Here is a 12,258-nt window from a genome sequence, read left to right on the forward strand (position 1 = left end):
CTGCTGTTATGGGGCATAGTGAATCAAGAATGAAGTGTAGCAGCTCAGCTAAGTGCAGAAATCTTGACTATTGCCGGCCAGTTGGTGCCCGGAGATGTGATTTTGGCATTGCAAATATACCTGTCAGGAGGGGAGTGAAGCTTAGAAAGGGAGTTTTAAGTGGAATAGAGATGTTTCCCCACCTGGATCCTATGGATCCACTATTTCCTAGGGGTTTAAAATCAGGACTCTCTAGAAGCTTTTGTCACGTTGAATGTTAGACAGAGGTTTATCAGTCTTGAGGAGAGCAGAATTCACATCTCTGCCAGTCTCACAGTATCCTCAATTAGCTGAATTGTGGCAAACCTTCCATTTCTGAGATGTGAAGACCCTTTCTTGTGGTTTCGTTTTCTCATAGAGTAACTGAAGAAAGAATCGCTCAATTAACATGCTGCATGCTTTCCCAATGTATAGAAGAGACAGGAGTTAAAGCCGTTTTCATCAGTTGCAAGGGAGCATGTTTTATTTTGCTTTGTGCTATTTACAGCTGTTGTCCATTAGGAGTCCTCAAGAGCCTCATTCTCAACTACAACAACACAGTCCCATAAGTTTAGCTCAGCAATGAGCCTGCAAAACAGCACTAAATCATGATGATGGGAGAAAGAAGAAAATGTTTGGAAATAGCAAAATGCAACTGATGCCTTTGTGAAAAGTAGTTTTTGCTTGTTGCTGTTTTAAAGCATTACTAAGGTAGACTGTAATGCACAGCATCTAGCTGGAGCTGAATAGAGGTTGTTTTCTAATATATATATGTTTTTGTAATAAAAAGTAAGCAGAACTCCTAGTATGTCTCTATTGGCTGAAGGGATCTTTTACAGTCCATTAGCGCCTTGGGCACTAATGTATACACAGCAGTGAAAATATACTAATCTCAGGGTAAGGTGCAAGAATGATAAAGGAAAAATAAAGATTAGTACACGGCTATTGAATAGCAGAGTTCTGGTTGCTTTACTGGACCACAGTATGATTGCTCTGTATGAATTCGAGTGGAGACTCTGGTCATGCCCATCAAATGCCTATGAATGGGAAGGGGTGAATGTGGGATTGTTTCCAGACCTGTCTACATCCTTGCAGAGGAGTTGGACCAAGTGACCTTTAAGGATCCTTTCCAACTCAAAAGGTTCTGTGATTCCACCTCTGTGTTTCACATTAATTGAGTAATGATTTGTAAAGCTGTTAGAAAACTGAAGGACTTTAGTACAGCTTTGGGAGCTGAGGACATAGAAGCATAACTTGCTAAATCAGCGTTTGCTTACAAGGATGCTCAGATGATACCTTTGATTGTTTTCTGTCCCTTTACTAGAGAGCCTGTGCTCTGACAGAGCTGCAAAAAACATCATGGCATCGTTGTGATTCCCTGTCAGATAGTGGCTTCCACTAAAGCAAATGTGTCAGGTTGATTTGTGACAGCAGCCTGAGATTGTGAACATTCACAGAAGGATAATTTTAAGACACATCATTGCTTTGTCCTTTTCTTTTATTCTCTATGCTTGGCAGGTGTCTACCTCTGTCTTCTTCCCTTGGCCCATCTGTGGATTTTGCTCAACACAGATGGGATTTTCAAACAATCTGCTGTCAAATTTGGTCTCTTCTGAGCATGTGTATACAGAGAGCTTTTGGAGACGTGTAACTAGGCCAAATGAGGGTGCTTTTTCATGGGAATGGCAAATAACGTATCTGATAGCAAGACAATTTTCTCTGCCAAATTGCTAGTCTGCTTTGCAACAGGGGTTCATTAGGCTCTGTCCATGAACTGTTTAGTAAGATTCTCTCTTAAAAAAAAAAGTTGGCATCGTATCTCTGCAGCTTCTGTGCATAACATCTCCATGCCTTTGCTTTGTTTTACAGACAGTCGTCCTTATGTCTTTCTGATGGCCCGTGTTCATCCTGGTGAAAGCAACGCCAGCTGGGTGATGAAGGGGACCCTGGAGTTCCTTGTGAGCAGTGATCCCATTGCTGATCTCCTGAGGAAATGTTTCATTTTCAAGATTGTCCCCATGCTCAACCCTGATGGAGTCATCAATGGCAAGTGCGTTGTAGTAACATACTTATTGTGAATTTTCACTGGGTTTACCTGCAGGCTTTACTGCTGTATACTTAGCAGGCCTAGTCTTCAGTGTTTTGGGCCAGAATTCCTGTTGCCTTTTGCCTTGTGTTTTATTCATCCTGTGATCAGTCCTGTAAGGAGAATGTAAGTCCTGGATACAGCCCAGTGTGCTGTCTCGTGTGCATCAGATATTCATGGTTCTGTACTGTGTGGGGCCGTAAGGTGTCCCAACTGACTAGGTGAAGTATTAGCGATAGCAGACAAACTGAATCTTACTTGCTGAATGGAAAGTTATCTATTCTGCCAAATCAGCAGGGCAAACTTTATCTGCAAGCTGATATATCTGGGAATAACTGGCTTTAATTAATGCTTTATATAACCTGAATGGGGGAAAGATGTAAGGATCTATTAAATGCTCGTATCTTTATGGAAATGTTTCCGTATAATGAAACTCCCTCCTTCTCCTATCTCCTTTACTCTGTTTCCTCCCACATGCTTCTGAAGAGATTCCAAGTCTTTCTGAGCTTATGAATATACCAGTTTCTTTTTGCATTCTTCAGAGCTGCCTTTACATTGCTCCTACCCACATCATCACTACAACCATTCATCTGGTTTCAGGTCAGGTTGTGCTGATCCGGTGCTGAAGAAACAGGGTAAAGACCTTAAGCAAATCTTGAGCTTATTTGGTCCTAATCTAATTCCTTTCTGTTGTGGTCTGGGCTTCAGCAGAGGGCAGCTTGGAGTGTTCTTAGCCTCTGGTCTGCGACTATGAGCATAGTTTTTTGTGTTCCTGTTCTCCCCAGGACATGAGTGTGTTGTAGTTTAGGCTGTTCAGGGGAGCTGGATGCTGCCCCCGAGTATTGGAAGCTTCTGCTGGCACCAAATGTTTCCTTGATTCTTCCAGACAGCAGAAGCAAAAATGAAAGATTGTGGCTTTCTGTTTTTCCTTTCACTCTGCTTAATTAAAGTTTCCAGCAGATGGAGGGCTGGAGGGAATGTCTGACCTTTTTTCTCCAGCTGTCAGGAGTGAGCATAGCAGAGGAAGGGTCCTCAGGAGGGACAGTGTGGCTTTTGGTGACACCTGGAATGAAGGGTACTGTCTGAGCTCATATCACACAGGAACGTGTGGAGCTTCCACTGTAGTTCAACCTGGTGATGAGTAGGAAAGTTTGGTGTGGGATAGGAGCAGAGGTCCAAGGACTTGGCTATGGCTCTGTAGCTAAGCATGAAGCCTGGGGAAGGGAGAGAACCATTCCATCATGCTCCAATTTAAATGCTGTGCTGTGGGGCCTCCCATGGCTCTGTTGCTCTTGCTTCTTCCCATGTGCTTTTTCAGTGGACTGAGGTGTTCCTGCACAGAAAGAAAAGCTTCTTTTCTTGGCCTAGAGTTTATTGGCAGCTTTTTGGAGATGACTTTTAGTCCCTTGCTGCATGTGGAAGCACATGCAGGTTTCTTTGTCCATTAATGTTCTACTTCATCTAGGTTTAAGTGCTGTATTAAACTCTGTTGTCATTCAAATCACTGCCACAAAGGGAAGCTCTTTTTCCAGGAAAAGGGTCTGTAGGCCATTATTGACTGAGTAGCTGTAAACAGGTCCATACTACTTACTTTTAGGTCTCTGTAGCACATTTCAGGAAGCCACTTATTTGCCTTGAGATTTACAATCACGACTGAATGTGTCAAATCCACTGTTTATTTTGAATCATCACTCATTTCGAATCTTCATGCTTTGAAAGTGCATCTTCTGTACTACCCATCCATCCTTCTGTTATCTGGTATTAATCCTGCTCTAGTCTCGTTACCTCGGTATCTTTATATTTAAAAAGGGTTGAATTCTTTTCTGTTGGCAGTTCTTTTGAAGCTCCTCACTCTCTCCCTCCTCCCCAGTCCTGTGTGCTGGGGTGTGCATAATGCTTCCCTGCCCGTCACAAAGATGAATGCCATCGCACGGTTACAAAGGATTTCTTCCAGCAGCCCAGCTGTGCCCCTTCCCCAGCTGACTCCCTGCTGCAGGCACAGCTCAGTGGAAGAGTGCTCATCCCAGCAGGATACCGTGCAATCACACTTCGAGAGCCTTGTGCAGCAACAAGACAATCAGGGCCTTGGTATTTTCTTTGGTTAATGTGATCTGAAAGTTGCATGCAGAGAATGTTCCTCTGTCACAGATATGATGGCAGTAATGTGATTATGCTCTGACTGTGTGTGGCTGAGCTAGGAAACAGCCTTCCCTTTCACTCCCTTTCACATCAGTCAGTACTATGAGGATTTATTCCTGTCTGTCAGTGATGGAGAGAGTTGAGTCCTGTTGCTGATGCTAAATGAAGGTAGTGGTGATGCAAGCATGTCTGTATGAGTAAGGCTGTCATCACATAAAAATAAAAATCACTACCCAATATCACATATAATTTGAGTTTGTTCAATCCAGAGAGTACTGATGAGCAGTTGTGTTCTGTGCGACTGTTCTCATGGAATCATTAAGGTTGGAAAAGAAGTCTGTCATCTGGTCCAACCGTCCGCCTACAACCAGTATTGCCCAGTAAACCGTGTCCTGAAGTACCACATCTCCATGTTTCTTTAAGGTCTCCAATGGATGGTGACTCCACCTCTCTGGGCAGCCTTTGCTCTGTCCTGAATAGCAGTCAGATGTAGGGTTTGTCAAATAAATTTCAGCTGATCTGGTAGTGGCTATATATTTTAATGTTAGACACTACTTTTTATTAAGTGCATCCTGTGTGTTGTCACACAGTAGTGTTTGACCAATGCTGGAAATGGGATGCTGCCTCTGATAGATGTATGGTCTGACCTGATTTGTGTGTTTTTTTTCTTCTTTACAAGTAAAAGTAGTCTTAATCTCCAAGAACGGTGCTATAAGATGGTCCAAAGTGACAGGCATTAAATTACTAAAGGGAAAGTGTCCTTGTAGGCTGATTATCTTGCGAAGGCTGTTCTGTGAAAACCCAAGGTATTGGTTGGTGTTCAGCTGACTGTTTTCTCTCATCCCTTTATCGTCTTTTTAAATTAAATCACGGATTAACAGGAAAGCTAGAGAAGGAATTCCATTCTACACAGCGGTGGAGAATCCATGAAGGAGCACAGCACTTTGATTAGGAAACTGCTGAGTTATACTGGGTGAGTGAGAGACCCGTGCTTTGTTCCTGGCTCTGCTGTTGATGAAGTATGTGACCTTGAGCATTTCCCCCTCCTTTTTTTTTCTTTCCCCTGAGTTTTCTTCCTGGGAGGATGAAATAATGACACACCACAACCTTCACACAGCTTGAAATGAGTGAAATATGTGTACCAGGAGCATTTTCTCTTCAATCTAGTTCTTCTGATTCATCCACTAAAACCAGGGTCAGGAAAGGAACTTGTAAAAGCTTATGACAGCACAAACAGTTCTGTTACAAAGAAATACCCAGCACTGTTGGCTGTTCACACTGTTCCACATAAGCTCATTACCACACAGTGGAGCAACAAGTTGCCTGTGCACCAACACTTCTCCATGCAGTTGTGTACCATCTTGTGACCTGCTTTTAGGCTGTCTTCTCTGTGCACATGCTACATACCCTTCTGTCAACAGCTTGTGTATGCAGCCATTCCTCAGTGTCTGCTCACACCTGCATATCTTCTGCACCCACGTACCTGGTGCTCCCATGTGTATGTTAGCAGTCACAACGTGGTAGTCAGCATTTTGTGGGGATTTTTTTGGCTGGACTTCTTCAGAGTCTGCAGTTTCATATAAATATTGCTATTTATTACCCCTGAATTTAGGGTTATTAATTATATCAGTATAACCTAATTTATATCACCATAAACAGCAATAATAAATAGTGCCAAATGCTAACGCGCAGTGCTTGCCAACCGTGCCCGTGTTTAATGAGTGCTTCCCCCCCACTTCCCAGAAGTATTAAATTAAAAATGATTCGGCCTTGCGATATGATTGATCAAACAAGAGGTGGAACTCCTAGATAAGTGCTTTTGTTTTAAAGAATATTTCATCTTCAGACTGCCCATGCACTGTCTATTATGAGCGTCCACAGGTCTTGAACTGCCCAATCTCTCTCTTCCAAGTTCATGTCTCTCTCCTCCATTGCCACCTTCTTCCTTTTTCTTTACTCCCTTTCATGTTTCCTCTTTCTTCCCTTCTGTCTGCCCTTTTCTCGCTTTCCTTTCCCTACTGTTGAATCAAAGAAGCTTTTCAATGAGAGGAACTTGATGTGTTTTTGTAAATGAATTGAACCAATCAGTGGAGATGGGAGCCGGTGAGTCTATTTTGGTAAAGGAAGATTAATTTTTTTGGAAGCAGTGTGACTTCTTCGAAGGCATGGGGTAACCATAGTAGCTGTTAGGAAGAGGAAATCCTGATTTGCATTTTGGATTATAGCCATGGACTATTCTTTATCTGGTTTAAAAACACCCTGTTCCCTTCTGCACCTGCCTTCCCACAACACAGGCTGAGTAAGCTTTGCTGCTGCTTATAGGTAAGGCAGGTGAGCTGGGCTTTTTGTTTGTTTCTCTTTATTGATATTCACTCTCACTTTAGTCAGGCTGTTTGTTCCATCCTGTTTTACTTACAGGGCTTTGTTTATTGCGCCCTGGAATCCAGCAGAGAAAAGCTTTAACTCTGACAATTACAGAAATGGAGAGATAGAAACGTCCTCTGAAAGCCCTTTCAGAACACATTTCTATTGCATGCTCTCAGAAGGGAAACTATTAACTATTAATGTTTCCCACTTACTTTTTGAAACAAGGGCCTTTTTTTTTTTCTTTTCTTTTTTTTTTGAAGGATACTTGTAGGAAGAACAGAAGCAAGCTAGTTCTTCTACCCAAAAGCATTATCTGTGTATATAACTTCTATTTCCTCCTATATTATTGTGCACTCTCCTGCACTGAGACATTTTGTTCTCCACGTAGTCAGAGGCAGAGCTGGACATAGACAGCAAACAAGCTAAGGGCCGCACTTGAGGACTCACTTGATGACCCAGAACTGCATCCTTGAGGATTAAATCTTGAAGTAGAGGCACACAAAGCCATGTGGCTGTAGACATCCCTCCTACTCTCCCTTCCCTTCTCTTGTTTGCTTCTCTCTGATCAGAGGGTTAAAGAGGAGTTGAATTCTCAGAATCTAGTCTTGCATATCTAAATGGATGCCATGCACTTTGCAAGCACAATTTAAGGGGTCTCTCCAGACTAGCTGATGTGTGATGCGTGCATTTCTTTAAGGATAGTGCCAACGGTAGTTGGGTAGATGCGTGTGGAAGAACATTTTTGCATAAGATTCAGTCCTTACTCATTTAGAATGGCTGTGCTCTGAGCTCTGTGTTATAAGGTGGTCTATTTGCAAGCGCTGACTCGGGACCTCAGAGCAGATGAAAATGCCATGTCTGAGGAATGCTTGTACTGCATCTGGAATGTGGCTCAGGGAAGTGCTATGAACTGTGGGTGAACTTTCTTTGAGTGCAGTAGATGGTTCTTATCTAAGTGCTGCTCTCTTGCCTCTGGTGTTGCCTCAGCTGTCCCCATAAAGAGGACAGTGATCTTGCACTGGTGGTGAGGCATAACTGGTGAAAATGTGCTTCTTGTTGGCCATCACGGTCTTCTCAGCAGGCCGTCCTGAGAATTTTGGGTGCTTGTTCTTTAGTTCTAGTGAAGAGGGTCTAAGACCACTTATACTTCTTCAAGGCAAGCAGCCTTATTGTTCCTGATAGTCTCAGCAGATTCCCTATAGCAGAAGCCCATGATTTGGAAGGTTAGATCTATAGGATGTGAGGTAATGGCCTCAATTTGCACCAGGGTAGGTTCAGGTTGGATATTAGGCAAAATTTCTTTTTAGAAGGAATGGTGGTGTGTTGGAACAGCTGCCCAGGGAGGTGGTGGAGTCACTGTCCCTTGAGGTGTGCAGGAACCGTGGAGATGTGGCGCTGAGGGATGTCACTGGGCATGGTGGGGATGGGCTGATAGCTTGGCTAAATGGTCTTTCCAACCTTAATGAGTCTATGATGCTATGAAATCTGGCTAGTACATGAACAACATAAGATAAAATATGGGTATGTGATTCTTTAAGTCTTTGCAGCTTCTCCCTTGGTGGACCCAGAACCAGAGTCTGATCCTCCACCAAACTCTTCTCAGTACATCAGTATGCTGTGGGAGATGACCCTATTTCAGACAAAGCCTTTGCCCTGTGCTAACATGGCAGTCCATCCTTGGCTCTCCTATGGTAAACCTCTGTTGGCACGCAGCTACACCCCAGGACTCCTGACAGCACTTCTAATGCAGTATTGTTTATTCCTTCCTTTATCAGCTGGAGCTGTTGGGCTCCCCTGAGTTATTAGATCTATTCGCTCATTGTCAGTGTTTCCTCCTTTGTAAATATGTCCCCATATGTCTCTGCTCCTGAGGAATATGCTTTCTTTTCTATTTACTGCTTTTCCCAGGCACCCACCTCCTCATTGCTCTATCCACCCAGTGGCCCAATAACAGCCACAGAGATAAATAAGCAACATAACTCTTCCTAGCTATTGTTGTTATTGTTGTTGTTGCCGCCCTGCATAGTAATACATATAATAACAAGGAAACAAATCTTATTACTAAAGTAATTACAATAAATAAAAAGCTGAGAAGGGAGATGAAGGAAGGGTCTGTCAGGGGAGTGATTGCAGTAGGGGTTTTTAAAATTTAATTTACTCGAGATGTTCTTTGCTGCTTTATTGATACCCTGCTGAGGGGGCTGCGACTAATTAGCAACCAGCTGTTGTTCTAACACACCCTCACCTAATTTATTGTTTCGTCAAGTCTCTAAAATAGGAGTCTGTCTGCTATCGTTGTCTGTGGGACTCGGCACCAGTCTCATGTCAGCAGTTGGTTTTATTGCTTGGTGCTTCTGTTTTCTGAAAGCTGAGTAGCTGAGACTTTGGGTGCTTTGCTGCCTTTCCTTTTATTTTCCAGCACTTTCCATGCGCTTTCAGGAGGTCGGGCAGGAGAATACGCTCAGTCTCTTGAATTATAAGAGCTTGTCCCAGAGTCCAGAGGCCTGTTATTATAACAGGCCAACACAATGCTAGATTCTGGTAAATTGCCCAGAGGGCTGTGCCACTGTTTGTATGCCTTGGTAGAGACCAAAAAAGACCTCACAGAGGAGGTCTGGCATAGATAGGGCCAAGGGTTTCTTAATATGTAATGTCTATGATCTTGTTCTCTTGCTTGTCAATATCCTATGGAAGTGCTGTACTATTGTTTGCCTTTGGAGAAAACAGTATCATGTCTAAACATCCACAAAAACGAATTAGTTAATGGTCATTTTAAGAACAGGGGGGACCAAATGCATTGTCTCTTGTTTCTTTGGTCTTCCAGTCCCAAAAGCACGCACAGTGTTTGCTCTGAAACAGTAAAGGTTCCCCCCATGAGGTGCCTGCAGCTCCCTCGATGCTTTCATACCCAATCTGTTCAGATTAGTCAAGGTCACTTGGGAATTTCACTGCACTTGAAGATTACTTGATATGAGCTCAGTGATATTAATGTCTTGGACTACTAAACAATTCAGCTTTAAGCCTCAGAAATTATTCCATTTTATATGGCTACTACCTTGTATTTTCAAGGTAGCATGAATATTAGATATGAACACGATGTTCCGTGGGCTCAGAAAGGAATTATTTTTGTTCAGCATTCATGTCTAGTCTCCTGACTGACAACGGGAGTTCATAATCAGATGTCTGCGCTCCTTTGACAGTTCTAAGAGCCAGGAGGCTGATGTACAAAGCTAGCTTTTAGTAAAGTTAATGAGTTGATTGAATTATATTCTTATTTGCATTAGTTTGAGTGTGTATGATTATCTTTTGTTTGTTATTATGCTCATTTAAGTCCATTTGGTAATATATTATTCCCATAGCAATTGTGCCTGTGCTAGGCTCTGTGCAGACAGGCAAGGACCAGCTTGTCTCTTGTTAGGAGCTGATCCAATACTGGCACAGCGTGCTTTAGAATTGGCAAGAACAAAGAGGATACTGGGGTGCTGGCTAATGGATCTGTTGTGAAGGCTAATCCATTTTCTCATGATGTACTTTATGGAGGTGGAAGCTTTTGTAGTTACTGCTTTCCTTCACTGTTTCTTCTTAGGATGGGGGGGAGAATCTCACTGCCGTGACTTCTTCAGCCACCCAGGGAAGATTTGTGAGGTTCAGTATCATCAGTGAAGGGACTGGAGAACGCTGTAAGATGAGGGATTTCTTTATGCTTTCTTGAAATTGTCAGGATGCACCTGCAAACCCTGAACCCAGTTCACCCCATAGTTAAACACTACAATGAGATGTCACACAGATACTAACGAACTTGGATTTTGCATCTGATTCCTGGTTGTGGTAGGCATGGAGTACCGACATAAATGCTGAATGTACTGGGTAGAAGCTCATGTCATGAGTGCAAGGGCTAGTTTTGATCACTTATCTCAAGACCAACTCATCTTACCCAAGTTAATGCCTTTTGGAAGCTACAGATTCAGACTTGGAGTTGTTATTCATGGGATGGGAAAAAAGTCCACAAAATGAAATTGTAAAAACTTCACTTTTATAGATGCAATGAAGAATGTCCAATACTTTACTGCAATATCCACACTACCTGGAAAGCTGAAATTGCCTGGGAATGAAGATTATTGTCTCTCATAATATACCTTCATATATTACTGTGTAATAAATCGAGCAGTATTTCTTTCACCCTGCAAACTGGACATCCCTGGAGTTCCAAGTGACATTTCAAATTTTATACGACCATTCAGTCCCTTTTAAGTATTAAAACACATCATTTTTTGTGATATATGCACAGAAGTTCTTTCTAAAAGCATATGAATAAAAAAACTTGGAGCTTAGTTATGCAAAGGTAGAGCTGCCTTACTGCGTGTTGGCTTTTAAATGTCTCTGTTTAGTTAGCTCGGTATTTTAGCTACTACTGTTCTTTAACATCTGTGTTTCTGTGTTTCTTTTCCGCTCTTCCCTGCCCTCTGTTTCATTTGAATAACAGATTCAATTGAATAACAGCTGGCAAAGTACAGTGGTAGGAGAGCAGATATGTGACTGCCTTGGGTTGGAGAAATGGGCTGGCAATTGGAAAATGGTGTTTTAAAAAATGGGACAAAGAGGCATAACAACAAAAATAAGCTTCATCTGGAAGCCTGTATTTTCAAAATTGCTTGTTCAAAAATGCACCCACAGAGGACCAGCTGAGGTTGAATAGTTCACCTGTGTACATGGTTCATATGATTGCACATGCAATTAGGGTAATTACACGGGCAAATTTTACCCCAGTAGTTTGAGCAAATTGTCACCTTAATTTCTGAAACCAGCTGCATGTCCCAGGGAAGCAGCAAGAGAATGAAAAACAGAAAATTAAGTTGATGCTGGAATGACAAAGAGTGGGAAATCAAAACCTCTCCTGTGACCTGAAAGACAGCACTGCTGGGAGTCAGGGAAAAAAAAGTCAGCCACACTTCTAATGCTGTAAAGCGTTGGAGTCTTAAAGGGATAGAAAAATGAAGAGCTTTTTGAAGTCATCTGGCCCAGAATTTGAGCTGGAGGAAACAATATGAAACAAAAAGAAGAGGGTGAGATGGGCAGCAAAGGGGGCTTCAGTAATGATGACCTTGTGTCTGTATGCACTGTAGAACTACGAAGTTGGTATTTGAACACACCCCAGCTCGGTGATGTTGTGATCCTGTTAGGAACCTTCAGATTAGCACGGTGATACTTCATTGCATGGGAATAGTGATTATTTTGGCATTAAGTTGCTGTAGAGATCTTGCTGTGTTCAGAGCTCAGCCACTCTTCCTTGTACTGTTAGAACTGGCTTGTAAATTCCACAGGTGGATGCGTCCCTGTACGAGGTGCTTAAATATTCCATTACATTCGATAGAGCCTCTTCTGCGTTGTTTGCTTGAGGAAGTAGAGCACAGTGAGGAAGTGGTAGTGGACAATACAGTCTAGATCCTAAACCACCTTTTGGGTCGCTTTGATTTGTCTCCAAAAATGATAAGTACTTAAGGTATAGTTATTATAGTTGAAGAAGTCCTATTACTCCTACTCCTGTAAAGTTATTATGCAGTGACAACGTTCTGGGTGAGTACAGGGGTTCTTTCTATGTATATCACATGGCATCTCAGATGGTAATGTTTCTTTATCTCCCATATCTC

General features: G+C 42.5%; 1 protein-coding gene across 1 annotated transcript in view; it reads left to right on the top strand.

Annotated features, from left to right (window-relative positions):
• Positions 1 to 1,867: 1,867 nt before the first annotated feature.
• Positions 1,868 to 12,258, top strand: part of LOC146755830 (cytosolic carboxypeptidase 4-like) — a 103,407-nt gene continuing 93,016 nt past the window's right edge. Inside the window, exon 1 of the mRNA XM_085525283.1 lies at positions 1,868 to 2,068. Coding sequence (XP_085381409.1) covers positions 1,911 to 2,068 — 158 coding nt within the window. The 5' untranslated portion in view covers positions 1,868 to 1,910. The remainder of the gene's footprint in view (positions 2,069 to 12,258) is intronic.

This window comes from Coturnix japonica, chromosome 30, assembly GCF_054131305.1.
Source record: "Coturnix japonica strain WE chromosome 30, WE-NBRP24, whole genome shotgun sequence".
In the NCBI taxonomy this organism is placed as follows: Eukaryota; Metazoa; Chordata; class Aves; order Galliformes; family Phasianidae; genus Coturnix; species Coturnix japonica.